The sequence below is a fragment of the Gymnoscopelus microlampas genome (genome assembly GCF_963454915.1).
Source record: "Gymnoscopelus microlampas genome assembly, chromosome: 9".
Lineage (NCBI taxonomy): Eukaryota > Metazoa > Chordata > Actinopteri > Myctophiformes > Myctophidae > Gymnoscopelus > Gymnoscopelus microlampas.
In genome coordinates this window covers 56573214-56589500 of record NC_139946.1, presented here as the reverse complement: position 1 = coordinate 56589500, position 16287 = coordinate 56573214, and the positions used below count along the sequence as shown (strand labels likewise).

The following is a 16287-nucleotide window of genomic DNA, read 5'->3' as shown; positions in this document are numbered from 1 at the left end:
CAATTCATCAACATAGCATAAACAATGACACCAATAATACATGTCATCAACAAATACAAAACAAACTAAACAACCTAACCCTTTGAAAGAGGTTGATCATTCCAACATGGACATTGTGAGTAAAACCAGCTCCATACAGAATAATCACACTGACTGAACATCACGAAAGTCACTGATTGTTTGTTTCCTGCTTTTTGTCTTTCAGACCAGTTTTTCCCCCATGGTGCACACAGAATACACAACCAATGAATACAGGTAGGTCATCCTCCACAGAGAAGCTGTGTCTTTGAGAACATCAGCTGATCACTCACCACAGCTGAGTCTTCCTGTTTCCACCAACAATTTGTTTCTATTCAACCAACCACTGTGATGATAAATGAACTGGATGCAGCATGTGGCAACATGACACGTAATGAAGTCAATAGATGATATCAATAAATACTGGTTTTGGGGTGCCTGTTGTCAAGTGGTTAAGGCTCGTACCACATAGACTTTGATGCCTGACATCGTGTCCCGGGTTCGATTCAGAGCCAGACGGCAGATTTCCTGCATGTCATTAATTCCACGACTCTCTCCTTGTTTTTGTCCACTGTACTAACTAAATAAAGGCAGAAAGGCCCCCAACATATATTAATACAAATAAATGCTTGTTTTGTGTCACAGGTTCAAGTTCCCCGAGGCGGGGCGGTTCCAGTGCAGAAAGACAGGGTTGGCGTTTGGAACGACAGGGGAAGGAGAAGTCCTCTACAGGACTGTTCAGTGGGATGAAGAACAGCTCCAGTCAAAAGGAGGGACTCCTGCAGGTCCTCTGTTTGACATCCAGTGTCCTCAGCAGTCTATCTGCCAGCTACACCTGCCACACTGTGACGTCACACCTGGTGAGGCATCCAATCACTTTCAAGTTTCTTGTTCAAAGTCACTCTGTATAACAAATCTGTTGAAATCCAACACTTCTCAATGCCTTCTGTTTACTGAGAATGAAACTTAGTGTGTCTGACACACAGCGAGGAAGAGGCGGATCAAAAGTTAAAGCCCGCAAGGGTGAGTCTGTTGACCAAATGGTGAAAAACAAAGGATAGATGAGGGGTGTGGCTCCGCTGGCTGCCACGGCTCAGCTCTGATCTAGGGTAGTGGAGAGGAGAAGTTGAGTCAGCCATAATAATCACCATGATAAACAAATGAAGGAAGCACACTGCAACTGCATGAAGGTTAAGCAGACTGGAAGCACTACAACACTAGAAAGCTAAATGTAGAGTAGTTAAACTTGACCATATGTAAAGATTGGATAAGACCTGGTTGGTGTGCAGACCAGGTTCTTGTGGAGTGTAGAGGTGATTAGAGACGAGGGGCAGGTGTGATGATGATCGTAGATGAGAGGCAGACAGCTGTCAACACCGGCTGATGAGCGTGGAGTGAGCTCCAAATGTAGATGAAGAGGTGAGGATGGCCGAGTCGTAATGTGGCCACCCGGCCAGACACAGGTCTGCTAAGTTATAAAGTGCAAAATGTGCTGTGTCTGAACCTTAAAAGAATAATACCGACTACGCCACCTTTTTTAGAAGAGGTATTTGGTCCTCTGAAATATCAGTCACTTAACAAGTGACATAGGCAACACAGGTTCGACCAATAATTTAAAAAGCTTTGGCAAAGAAATATTTGAAGCAGGCAAGGTTAACTGGTTTAAAAAGGTAAATACCTTTTTTATTACAAAAAGCCCTTTACAATATTCTAAAGAATAAAACATACAACTTTAATTAAACACTTTAAAATATTCAGATACCACAAATAAAACTATGAGACCACTAAAACTAAATGAAAACACACTAAGCTAAAATTGTAAATTAAAGTGACCGTGACTGGGAATGGATTGGAGTGGGGACAGTTCTGTTTGGGGAAGTGTGGGGATCTTCTGACGCGGCGCCGTCCACAGCTCCTAGAGGGACAGAGAGCGTAGCGGCAGATCACTCGAATTTCAACAGTTTGCACAACTCAGTTTCTCAGGTAATGGCGTAGCCAAATGTTGTTAATCTTCGACAGTGCGGGCCGATTCCAGTACTCACCGACAAGGCAGAGCTATTGCTCTGCCGCTGCGGTAGTTGCGTGTCGCACTGTTCAGTATTCTCTCTCCGTCTCTGAGGTGATCCACGCCGTCCGCTCGCTCTTATGTTGTGCTGGCCGTCGCTCTCCCCACTCTCCACTGTCCGTAACTGTTCCTCTCCCTCCACGGTGTTGTCGCTCCTGTGTGTCTCTTTTCCCTTTCCCTTTCAAACATTTTCCCCGTTCTCTGTTGTACACGCCCCCTGTGTGCCAACTGGCTCCGTGGGTTTCCAGCGCGTGCTCTGGTTGGCGGACCGTGTCTGTGCGTCTGTGCCCAGCTGTAGGCGTTTCGCTAATTCCAGTGATTGACAGGCTCAGTTCAGTCAGTGGCAGAACAAAATCATTAATACACACAACACAAATAAATCAACTCAAATAACTCAACATGCAGCAAAAGTAATAAACAAAATCACAGCAAAGTAAGTGTAATCGAAATCACAACAAACCAAAATAAATTATATCACAGCAAAGTAAATCATAATCAAAACACAGCAAAATCATAATAATAATAGTTCTGCCGACTGACAGTAACACACAGCCAGCTAATGTAAAACTATGTAGATGTTGAGGTGAGTCGTAATGTAAAACTATGTAGATGTAGAGGTGAGTCGTAATGTAAAACTATGTAGATGTAGAGGTGAGTCCTAATGTAAAACTATGTAGATGTAGAGGTGAGTCGTAATGTAAAACTATGTAGATGTAGAGGTGAGTCCTAATGTAAAACTATGTAGATGTAGAAAGTCGTAACACACAGCCAACTAATGTAAAACTATGTAGATGTAGAAAGTCGTAACACACAGCCAACTAATGTAAAACTATGTAGATGTAGAGAGTCGTAACACACAGCCAACTAATGTAAAACTATGTAGATGTAGAGAGTCGTAACACACAGCCAACTAATGTAAAACTATGTAGATGTAGAAAGTCGTAACACACAGCCAACTAATGTAAAACTATGTAGATGTAGAGAGTCGTAACACACAGCCAACTAATGTAAAACTATGTAGATGTAGAGAGTCGTAACACACAGCCAACTAATGTAAAACTATGTAGATGTAGAGAGTCGTAACACACAGCCAACTAATGTAAAACTATGTAGATGTAGAGAGTCGTAACACACAGCCAACTAATGTAAAACTATGTAGATGTAGAGAGTCGTAACACACAGCTAACTAATGTAAACTATGTAGGCGAGCTCTCAGCACACAGAACACATTGGGAAGTGTTGTTTCTGCTTTTCACATCCTCCTCACAATGAAATCATAGGCTTTATGTAAAATATCTATATGTGCAAAACTTTTCACAGGTGATGACCTTTGGGTAGCCAACATCACAGATGAGGGGATGCACCTCCTAAAACCTCTGAAAGTGACCCAGACTCACGTGATTGTAAATGTGAGCCACCTGTCTCTCTGGGGTCTGGTGTGGATTCGCAACTTCTTCTTCAACCCTAAAGAAATTGTTGGTCAAGTTCTGCTGTTCCTTCGACCGCCAAGCGAAAGACATGAGATGAATGTATTCCTGCTGCCGAGAAATGTGCCTCCCGAAGAGGTAAAATGTGTTATCTAATGTAGCTTCATTCCTTAAAGTTTGATTATCTTCATACGTATTGTACTTCAACATAAAATGGATTGTGATTTTGAAGAGACCAGATGCTACTCTGTAGGTTTGGGCACATTGACAGCCACTATCAGGCCAAAGTCCATAACTTAAGTACTAAAGAGACATGTCAAAATAGACTGTTCATCAACAGTGACAAATACTGGTCTACAGTTAGTCTATACCAGGCATTATGATGGAACCATGTGGTAAAGTGTGTGTCATTGCAGGTGAAAGTACAACATCAACAGGATGTACGGATCATGAATGCACCTACATGTTCACTCACCGCAGACACATCGTACAGTCTGCACTGTCCTCCACATAAAGTACAACCAAAGGTATATCACACACTTGTTGGTCTAGTCCTACTAGTGTACTAGTACTGTTACTACTGCTACTGCTACTATTACTCATACTACTGTAAAATGACTGCCACTACTACAGTAATCTAATGCAATAGTAATACAGTACATGTATGTGTGTCTTCAGGCTGGGCGTTATTATCTGGGCTTTGAGAAGAATTACCAGCCAACATTTATGGTGTTCATGGATTTGAATACAGAATACGTCTCATTGGCGGTACGAGGACCTGAGGATGAGCTGGTGTGGGAGGGAGAAGAGCTGAGAGTTAAAGGTACAGTTACGTTTCTTAAGCTAAGTATATTTGCACATAGCTGTAATGGTGTCTGGGTTTATCCTGTGTATTTAAATATTAGGAGCATCTACTGAACAGCATACAGTGATCAGTTAGTAGTTCAGTGTCATGGTCAGTGTCTCAGATCCTGATTCCACAATTCATTGTATTTGAATACATGGAGTTCCTCTTAATGTGCAGGAGACAGGTTGGTCCTTTTGAGTAAGAGGATGAAAACATTGTTGCAACATTTAAATATCTACCGAGACGTGCATAACCAAAACATAGGTTTGAATTAAATAATTTAAAAACAATGTAAAATGTGAAATACACATATTTGGTTTGGCGATGAATCAATCTTCTTTAGGTACTCTGTAGGAGAAAGTTGCTTTCTGAATCAGCCATCTTTACCTTTTAAATGAGTGAGTGTTTCCCCGGATAACTCAAAAACTGATAATGGGTACGGCACAAAGTACTCTGACAACAGTATTGTATGAAACCCCGGGTATTGTTCCCAACAGGCATCGTTCCTAAAGGGCATCGTACCCAACAGGTATCATTCCCAACAGGCATCGTTCCTAAAGGGCATCGTACCCAACAGGTATCATTCCCAACTGGCATCGTTCCTAAAGGGCATCGTACCCAACAGGTATCATTCCCAACTGGCATCGTTCCTAAAGGGCATCGTACCCAACAGGTATCATTCCCAACAGGCATCGTTCCTAAAGGGCATCGTACCCAACAGGTATCATTCCCAACAGGCATCGTTCCTAAAGGGCATCGTACCCAACGGGTATCATTCCCAACTGGCACCGGCCCAGTAGTACATAAAATCAGATCTAAAACATCAGGTGGCAGCTGGGGTGGTGGAGGTTGAGCAGCAGTTTCTAGAAGGGCAGCAGCAGCATGAGATAACAAAGCAACAAAGCTAATGAAAAGTTAACCTTTAAAATGGGTCACTTTATAAGTGATGTGTGTATGTGATTGGTTGAGAATAGAAGCGTGAAGATGAGATAGACCAATGGTAAGCCACCAGAACCTGCACTGAGTTTCCTGACTGAACTTGCTCTACACATTAAATGAAATGCGGAATGCACTCCATCTCCAATCTCATCACACAACTCAACTTTTAGACATCGATAAAAAATGGTTAATTTATTTACATTTATACATGACAAAAAAAAAGTGATTTTATGAAAGATTTTATATTTACGGTTTATTTTTGTATTTTCAAGCATATTTGACAATGTGTGACTGATAGGTAAAAAGTAAACTCTAACACTAAAGTAAAATATCTTTCACTCTTTAACATGTGCTCAGCCCCTCCCATACCCATGCTCATGAACACATTAAAAAAGCTTTCATTGAATGTTTTTTGGTGAACGGTGAGCTGTTCACATCTGTTTGCAACTAATGAACGCAAACATGAGCGTCATGTTTCAGTTAACACAGTTGTACATCTGAGTTCAGTATTCAGTATTATCATTTTATCCATAACTGTGCATTCAGCTACTACTTTGATGACTAAAATAATGTCATATAATTATAATCATTATTCAGATTAATATTTAAATATAATATTAATCAAGTGTAAACCCTGCAGTAAAGGCTTTCACTTCATGTCATCCACAGGACAAATCGAACCAACGAGAATGAACCTCAGCCATTCTGTTTCAGGTACACACCCATCATTGTCTCCGCCAGGCCGAAAGGCATGGCGAGAGAGTATGTTTTACCCCCTGTCCGTCCGTCCGTCCGTGTGTCCGTGTGTCCGTGTGTCCCATCTGTCTGCGAGTGGCTAATCTCTGAAACCGTTGGCCCGGTCGTTGCAAAACTGTGCACACACACTCCCTGGATGCCAAATGAGAACCTCTGCCCCAAATCTTTTACATGGCCCTGTTATAGCGCCACCAGGAGGCCAATTTGTGCAAAATCGTTTTTTTGATATTACAGATTTTATCCAAACATCACGCAAATCAGTACACAGTATCTCTATAGTCATGTGATCAACACGGATCTGTCTGATTTTCCATATTCCATCCTGATTGGCTAAGGTTGGCTTCCAAAGTTTGCAGGATTGGTCCATTTTGAACTAAATGCCTCAAATCATGAACGCAGCTTGCGATTTCCGTGAAATTTCACCCGCACATTCCCACTAGGCCGAGGAAAAAATGCCACGTGTAAATTTTCAAATCAGCCTCATGGTGGCGCTATAAAAGGCCGCTTGCGCTTTTAACTGTCCTGTAGGAGGTGCGTGACATGCAAAGGCTACATCATTTATATGTTTATCATATATGTGACATATTAGAAATTGTCCACCTGCATATACAGAGTGTCTCTACATACATGTACATATATTTATCCATATATGTGGCATATATGTGTACATATATAAGCTATATATGAGACATATTTCCTATATCCACATATGCACATATACTGTATGAACCTGAATATGGCATATATGCAGCATATATTCTGCATATACTTGCCATATATTGATATATATGTTCATATATTTCCTTTCCTTGTGGAGGGTGCGTCAGCTAAGTCAGGAGGTCCAGGTCCATTCTATATCTGTAACAGTGGTCCATAATGGATTTTCTCAGCCTGGTTCCAGACCATAGACCCCGCCCACTCTTTGAGTGAGCTCCTCTTGGTCTGGTGTCATAATGTGAGCCTACGGATTTTCACGGTCAAAGAAAAACCTCCAGAGTCGGAGGTGGGGGTGGTCTAACGACAAGCCAATCAGCGAATATCTGCTAAAACAAGCTGTGCAATGGCGTCAGATGTAGACGGATCCGTAGATCTCTTGTGATTGGTTTAGGGAAATTTGAATCCCCTCCCCCTGGTAATCGCGGACATTGCAGACAATTTCAGACTGAAGCTCCACGCAGCTTCAGGCTGATCATCAGGCTAGGATTTTCTTTCACTGACCTGTGTCTCTATGTGAATCAGTTTAATGTACATGTTTTTTTTTTTTTTTGTTTTTTTACCAGACATGGAGCGTATCAATACAATTCTGGATGAGCTGGAAGACGATGAGTTCAAGAGGTTCCAGAGGCTCCTGCGAGATCCTGCTAACCTTGACGGCCAAGACCCGATTGGAAGAGCCCTCCTGCAGAACAAAGACAGGATGGAAACGGCTGATTTGATTGTGCAGAAATACCTCGATAATGTACATCAGATCATGGTGAATGTTCTGGGGAAGGTTGGCAGGAAAGATCTACAGGAGCAGTTTTTGTCACCGTGGCCAGTTTTTGTCAAGTACAAGGCTCCTCGGGCCTTGTACTTTGGCTGTATTTCTCAGCCCTTGGACCATGGACTATTCTGTTGTATCGTTCCTATTGTGGTCTGTTTCTCTGTTGTTGCCTTTTCCCTGCTTTTGCCTTCCTTTATTTTGTAGTATGTTTCCTGTTCTGCCTAACTGCAGTGATACCTCTGCTGGCCTATCTGGTATGGGCTCTGCTAGAACCTGACTGTCACCTCAGCAACCAACTAGCACCTAGCTTCCACTGGACGCTAAGATACGACGAACCCCCACCGACCTGAAGGACTTTGAGGACATAATATGTGCAACATGTCTCAGATCAGTGTTCATACCAAGGGTGCAGCTTGAGAGTTGTGCATTGAGTCTAATAAGGAAGTGACAGTTCATATGAATGACCTGTAGTTTCGCTGTTTTACCCCTGCTGTTGTCAGGAAGATATATTTTTTTCAATGATTTTCTTACCTTTAAATAAACATTGTCATAAATACTATATGATTCCAGTCACTAGTTTAAAATCTTCTTTCAATCATCATGACATGCGTTTTGGAGAGTTTGGAAATTATCGTCCCATTTATTTTAAAATTGACGATAAAGTAGCTCATGCTCTAGGAGGGGCGGGATGATTTGATTGACAAGCTACGCAACCAATAGCATTCATTCCCGCCCCCGCTCTTGATTGACAAGCTACCCAACCAATAGCATTAATTTAGGGATTGACTCCCGGTTCCTATTGCCGGTTGCTTTTTGTATACAGGAGCCTACAAGTAGCCCAATGTTCATTCATTCTTGAGAGAGTTCCAGAGAGGACAGACCTGCTGTCTTCCACCAGCCTCCATTCATTCTCCATGAACATTTGTTATTTTAGATTTTGACTTTACTTTCCATCCACACACCTTGCGTTACACCATGTTCCACTCATGCACACATTTACACACACACTACTGATTTACTGACTCCACACCACATTGGATCCTTTGTCATGTTCTGTTATGTTATTCTACATTCAGTATGCTTTAATTGCCTTTTGTTAGGGTTTATCTAATAAACACCATTTGTTATACTTTCACACTGGTCTCCCTTCCCTTTTATATGTGTCATAGCAAGAGCCAGCTATTTGGACCGGTCCGAATAAATTCCCCTATAAAATGGGGTACAGTATCCAACACACCCGCGTGTGTTGGATATACTGTACCCCATTTTATAGGGGAATTTATTCGGACCAGCTCAGGTCCAAAGCATTAGGAGATCTCCTTAACGCGTGATAATTAATTGGTTTCAGGTGTGACTTCATTTAGGTGGCGTCTGCCTCCAGGGAAGCTGTGTTGTTTGTCATTGACATGTTTGTCAATGACAAACATCTAAGTGTCTTCAGTCGTATGTTGTGGTCAGGAGGCCTTTGGATTCATAGTTGTTAACTTTGTATTAAGGCTGGGCCGTTAACGCCGTTACCGGGCTACGTTAACGCGGACTCTTATCGCGCGATAAAAAAAAAATACCACAGTTAATCTATTCTCAAAGTTGGGTCTGGGAGCCAATTAAAATTACATTAGCTGATGTATACCTGGTCGAATTACTGTGTGCGTGTGTGTGTGTGTGTGTGTGTGTGTGTGTGTGTGTGGGTGGGGGTGGGGGGGGGGGGCGTGAACAAGTCCAGCGGTGCGGGTCATGTGTGAAAAATTACCACAACAAACATCAGCTGCGTGACAACAATGGAGGACGCTGAGAGCAGTGTGAAGCCGGGTTTGCTTCAGGGCAATTTTATTTACAAAAAGCTTCCCAATGGAGACCTCGACAAGACCAAGGTGATTTGCACTTTGTGCAAAGCTGAAATGGCTTACTGTAGGAGTTCCTCGAGTCTGAAATATCACCTAAGCAAAAAGCATAAAATTGATCTTAGCAAGGAAGGTGCCTCCGCCGCCCGGCCAAGCACTGCTGCTCCGGGGAAAAGTGCTCGTCAAACTACAATGTTTGACTGCAACCGAGGCAAGCCCATCAGCACAGCTTTATCAGCCAAGCTAACTAACCTCCTAGCCCAGTGGATTGCAATCAATTGCCGGCCCATCAGCGTGGTGGAAGATGATGGACTCGAGCTTCTTCTCCGGGCGGCAACAGGCGACCCGTGTTACAAACTACCTGCGAGGCGAACTATCATGAGGAGAATCCATGACCAACACGCCACAGAGAAAGCTGTGAAAGAGGAGAAGTTGGCCGCGGCGGCGTTTGTAGCACTGAGTGGGGACCATTGGACATATGTCAGCAATGATAACTACCTAGGCGTTACTGTACACTTCATCGATGTCAGCTGGGAACTTCACTCGTTCGCCTTGGGTACGTTTATGTCATTTAATTTATTTAATTTACCACTGTGAAGTTGGTTAACATTTACACAGCTTTAGCTAACGTTATCAGGGATCGATTGATTAATTTTACCACAGGCCAACAACATTAGCTACGTTAACCAGGGGTCTTCAACAGGGGGTCCGGGACCCCTAGGGGGTCCTCAGAGTTACTACAGGGGGTCCGCCAAATCTTTGTGTGATAGGATTTTTTATTTTACCTTAACCACTTGAACCCTAGCATCCCTTTTCTGAGGAGAACTTTAGCCAAAAATAGCAGATCTACAAGCTTGTACAGTAGATCTGCTATTTTTGGCAAAGAGGCATAGGTGTAGTAGAGGGAAAAAAGAGCAGACCACGTAAACAAAAAATGTTGAATATGAAACACAATTTTATACGATATAGTGGGGGTCCCTGCTTTATCTCTCCCTCAGCTAGGGGGTCCTTGGCCTGAAAACGTTGAAGACCCCTGCTGCTGCTGATTTTTAGTTGACTACTACTAGCGAACTTATTCTGATCTACTTTGTCTGTCCTCCTAACATTAGGTGTGATTAAAACAGAGGAGCGCCACTTTGCAGAAGCGTGTGCCAGGCAGTTCCTGGACGTCGCTAATCAGTGGGGGATAACCGACAAAATCAACACCATTGGGACAGACAGCGCTCCCAACATGATAGCAGCAGGGAGGATACTGCCATTCGAGCACATGCCCTGCGTTGCGCACCTTATACAGAGGGCCATTGTAATGTCACTTCGGGATAGTGGTTTTGATGGTGTCCTGGCCAAGTGTCGAAAAGTGGTCGGACATTTCAAACACAGTCCGGCCAACTCAGATGAGCTGAATGTCCAGCAAGCATCCAATCAACAAGAGGCAGAGTCACTCGTGCAAGATGTTCCAACACGTTGGAATTCCACCCTCGAGATGATCAAGCGTTTGAGGCGCAACAGAGTCCCGGTACACGCAACGCTGGCCCAGCAGAAACACAAGCTGGTCCTCCCAACAGATGCTGAATATGAGAAGTTGGCAAAGCTGGAGATACTGCTGGAGCCATGCAGGTATGGTCTACAAAGATAGCGTGTTCTTAAATTGGCATACAACTTCTTTTAAAAGTCACTTTGTATTTAATTAAGAAATGCATGCCCTTAAATGTGTAAATGATTCAGAAGTCAGAACTTAAAAAAGTGTAATCTATCTTAGTTAAAAGGTGTGTGTGTGTGTGTGTGTGTGTGTGTGTGTGTGTGTGTGTGTGTGTGTGTGTGTGTGTGTGTGTGTGTGTGTGGCCATGTTTCCACCGGGGTTGAACCGGTTCAGTTCTTTAAAAAAGAACTCAAAACGCTGAATAGATGAATGAGTCATGAAGAAATATGGTGGTCGGATTTGCAAAGTTCCTTTTTTTTCCATCAATCAATTTCTTTTTGTTTTGTTTGTTCATCAAAGGTGGCTACTGCTGTCGATCCACGATTTAAGGACCTCAAATGCCTGCCCAAAGCAGAGAGGGAGCCAGTGTGGGTAACACTGAGTGAGTTGGTGAAGGGAGAAGAACCTGCTCCGCAGCCGCCGAGGGAGGAGAACCCTGAGCCACCTAAAAAGAAAACAGCTCTTCTACTGATGGGATCTGAGTCGGAGTCGGATGACGACACACCAGTACAAAATGCTGTGGAGAGGTACAAGGTAGAGCCAAGTGCCAGCTTGGATCAATGTCCACTGGAGTGGTGGTCAGACCACACTGCTGTTTATGGTAAGCTGGCCCACATTGCCCTGAAGTACTTGGGGACCCCTGCCTCAACTGTCCCATGCGAGAGACTGTTCTCTTTATCAGGCCATATTGTACAGAAGAAGAGGGCTAGTTTGTCACCAGACAATGTGAACAAGCTGGTCTGCCTGAGTGACTGGTGGAAGAAGGAGAAGTAGAGATTGGACTGATTGAGTCAAGCCATGTCACATAGCTACTGAGTGACTGTACTGGTAACATTAATTGTGTTCTGAATAAATAAAACAATTTATTAAACACAAGTACATCTTATTGAACATTATTTTGATATTTCATTACCAATTATCATAGCAAAACAGCTTTTTCAAACAGTCTGTGATGCATTTTGGAAACGGGAGATGGGCTCATGGTGTAATGGGCCACCTGGCCTGAGAAACGTAAGGAGGAAAGAAAAAGTAAGGACTTACTTCTGGTCATTATTTGGGTAGAACACACATATTTTGAAAGCCTTCGGCAGACTTCAAATGAGCCATTTTAATCTAGATTAATCTAGATTATCTCCAGGATTGCAGATAGATTAATCTAGATAAAAAATAATAATCTATGCCCACCTCTACTTTGTATGTCTTGTCAAAGGGCTACTAGTCATTCATGAGAGCCCCAAAAGTCCTACTGAAACACGGAAGGAATATAATATAGTCTATAAACATTCACTTTGTAGATGTTGCACACACCATCATGATACAGTTAAATGCATGTTTATCCTGCCAGACGGTAAGGTAAGAGGGGTTAAAATCAAGTGTAAAACATTCTTAGAATCAGATGTCGCGTTAGTCCGATAATTGCCGGTTTTGACCGATTTTTTTATGACGCAGACCGGAAAAAATAAATCTTTCCGGACATCCTGAACTGTTGACAGTGACACAGCAGTACATTTAAAATCCTCTGCTTTGCAAGCTCTCTCTCTCTCCGATAAATTTGAATCCTTCCGGACATTGGGAAATCCTTGCGCGACCCCTGGTTAGAATGTGTAAAATACTGTTGAGATGCAGGAGTGTAAATGTGGTGTTGGTGTTCTGTGTGTAGCCTCTGTGTGCATGTGTGTTAATATGTTAATATAATATTATATAATATGTTATTATTATAACATGTGTGTTGTAGATCCTCTTGGAATTGAACATAGTTAAAGGGATATTTCACATTGTAACTTCAATCTCCATTTTAACCATGTTAGATTCATTGAAAACAACCTTTTTACTCTTTTAATTTATTTTCAATAATTTGTTGGGAAAATGAGAAAAATAAATAGAATTAAAAAATGTAATAAAATCAATGAAAGAAGTAATCGAAATTCACGTATTAGGAGGGCAGTATGAGTCACCAGAACCAAGGACGGGTGCTCTTGCTCTAACATGGTTAAAATGTAGTTTGAAGTTATAATGGGTTTGTATAGGAAAGGGGGCGTAGACGTTAAAATGACCCCAAACATGTTTGATAGTGAAATATCCCTTTAATGTGGTGTTGATTTAAAGTCAGTGTAGCTGCTGGGGGGATGGGGGGCTTTTACACTAATTCATTAATATTAATGTATGTGTAGCAGTAGTGGCTCAGAGCCTCTGCCTGATGAAACCCTATTATCTCCCCCAGCCAAAGGGGGAACTCCCCTTTAGGCTAGAGCATACATGGGCAACTGGCGGCCCGACCTTCACTTAATGTGGCCCGCAGGTTAATATCAGAATAGTGATATATTATTGATTTCAGCTGTTATTGTCATGTATTGGTTAGCCAGGTCACATGACCGGGAACAGGTAACGGAAATGTATAGGGACACACAATATGATGTAACCTGTTGTTATGATGGGACCGGTGTTTGAGAGGAGCGGTCATTAAATAAACAAACTAAAAGACACAAAGCTTTCTTTGTACAATGATTCAATTCAGGCTGCACTAACTAGAAGTAAAGTTAGGCACACAACAATGGCGACGAGGATCATTGTGAATGTTTGAAGACTACGTTGAACGTTAAAAGGAGTTAAACGAGCAACATGGAAAAGTCGGGAATTCAACCGTTTGCATGCTACACGGATCCAGCAACACTCGGACCTAGATGGGCACGATGGCTCACTTCGTTTGAATTATTTGCAGATGGAAAAGGACTAATAGTTCATGCTGATGCCACGGCTGTGGTGAAGCAGAGGAGGAGAGCTCTACTGTTACACCTGGCAGGACCAGACGTCCAGGATGTATTTTCAACTCTACCGGACACCGGGGAGGCGAAGGACTACGCAAAGGCAGTCACAGCGCTGAACAAGTACTTTGTGCCCCAAGTCAACACAGCGTTTGCCCGCCAGACGTTTCACAGATTGTGCCAAGAACCAGGTGAGACTGTGCAACAGTTTGCTACACGCCTGAGACGGACTGCGAGGGACTGTGCTTTTCAAGCCGACAATGACAATCAGATAAGGGACGCTATCCTGAATAAGTGTACACTGTACATCACTATATGTGCGCAGAAAATTACTGGAGGAAGGGCATACGTTGACACTTGCCCGCACATTGGAATTATCCTCACAATGTGAGAGAATTGAGGAACAGATGGCAGCCATGTCTCTGACTGAAGACAGGGGGGACACTGAGACTGTGCATCGCGTCATGCAAAAAGGAGGGAAATACTCAGCATCGAGAGGGAAACCACAGGAAAGAGAAGAAGGCGCCACATCAGAGAGGAAATGTTTCAGGTGTGGATATGCTGATCACATGGCAAAGGATCCTAAATGCCCCGCATGAGGACAGACATGTCACAAATGCAATGGGAAGGATCATTACTCCAAGATGTGCCGCACAAGAGGATCAAATAAGCAAAATGTGAACACTGTGGAGGTAGAACATGACAAAGAGTTTGCATTTAATGTAAAAGAGGATGACATGTCAGACAAACTTACATTTTGTGTGGGGGGAGTAAATGTAGAAATGTTGGTTGACTCAGGTGCTAAGAGCAATGTGATGGGAGCAAATGTATGGAAAAACTGAAGGCAGAAAAGATAAAATGCTATTCTTATGTGCCAAAAGAGCAGAGGAATTTGTACCCATACTCATCCAGTGAACCACTACCAATTAAGGGAATATTTGAATGTGAAATCACCATTGGTAATAGGTCTGAACAGGCAGAATTCATTGTAAGTAAGGGTAATGGTGAACCACTACTGGAGAAAAAGACAGCCACGAAATTAGGAGTGTTGAAAATAGGTGAAAATGTCTCTGTGATTACAGACATCAAAGACACACTCAGGCAGCAGTATCCAGATGTGTTTAAGGGTGTAGGAAAATTAAACAACAAACAGGTTAGCCTGTAGATAGACCCACAGGTCAAGCCTGTGGCACAGCCACTTAGACGTATACCATACAATCTCAGGGAGGCTGTAGAGAATAAAATAAAGGAATTAATTGATCTAGACATAGTGGAAAGTGTCGAAGGCCCCACCCCTTGGGTAAACCCAGTGGTGATAATTCCAAAACCTGACAAAGATATCAGGATGTGTCTAGATATGAGAAGTGCCAATGAAGCAATTGTAAGGGAACGGTACCCTATTCCTACTGTGGATGAAATTTTGCAAGGCATGAATGGCTCAGCTATATTTAGCAAGCTAGACCTTAAATGGGGCTACCATCAGTTGGAACTGACCCCAGAGTCAAGAGAAATAACCACTTTTGCAGTACATAATGGAGTGTTCAGGTACAAAAGGTTGATTTTTGGTGTCTCATCAGCCAGTGAGCAATACCAGCATGAGATAGCCAATGCATTAACTGGCATTGAAGGTGTTGAAAACATCTCAGATGATGTGATAGTACACGCACGAGACCAGGAAACACATGACAGGAGTTTACATGCTGTAATGAAGAGGCTCTCAGAGTGTGGGTTAACACTAAACCCAGAAAAGTGTCAATTCAACATGGACAGGTTGATTTTCATGGGGAGACTTTTGTCACAGAAAGGCATAGGACCAACAGAGGAGATAGTCCTGTACCTAGCCTGTAGACCTGTTCGCAATTTGGTGTTGGGGGAATTTCTCACCTGAACTGAGTCAGTGGGTCCCTAGACATGAAAAATCACGGAGGTGCTTGTCCGCCAGAGTGGCAGGAATGGCGCAATGGCCAAATCAAAAATGGCCGCCATCAACTATGATGAAAATCCAACTTTTTTGTTTTTGAGTGTTTAAAGACATGTAATACCTCCATTTAGACTAATTGTGGTGTGTGGAATTCATTTCTGATATTGTTATGACCATTTTGGGTGATTTTGACCTTGAAAGGTCATGGTCAAGGTCATTTTGTTATTCTGAAGACCTTGGCCATAACCTGGCCATTGTTAGGAGTAAAAACAGGTGCAATAAGGCTTATCCAACTAATTCTGACATTTAGAATTCCTTTATGGTATTGTTTTGACCATTAAGGATCATCTTGTCATTGAAATCAATATCAATATCATTATTCAATAGCTCAATTTTTTTTTTTACACTTTTATTGTACTTTTCCCTTTTTTTTTCTTTTTTTTTTAACAAAAGACATGAACATGAAAAATGTTCCAATTCTAAATATCCCCCTTTGACTTTTATTTGATTTGGGTGCTTTAATTAGAAA

The 16287-nt window shown here is 42.5% G+C and overlaps 1 protein-coding gene across 1 annotated transcript in view; it reads left to right on the top strand.

The window, feature by feature from the left end:
* LOC311051679 (uncharacterized protein) overlaps positions 1-16287 on the top strand; it is a gene marked incomplete at its 3' end in the record, with an annotated part of 213885 nt that overhangs the window by 56904 nt on the left and 140694 nt on the right. Inside the window, exons 7-12 of the mRNA XM_084066262.1 lie at positions 206-255; positions 664-878; positions 3404-3648; positions 3927-4037; positions 4189-4333; positions 5966-6010. Coding sequence (XP_083922388.1) covers positions 206-255; positions 664-878; positions 3404-3648; positions 3927-4037; positions 4189-4333; positions 5966-6010 — 811 coding nt within the window. The remainder of the gene's footprint in view (positions 1-205; positions 256-663; positions 879-3403; positions 3649-3926; positions 4038-4188; positions 4334-5965; positions 6011-16287) is intronic.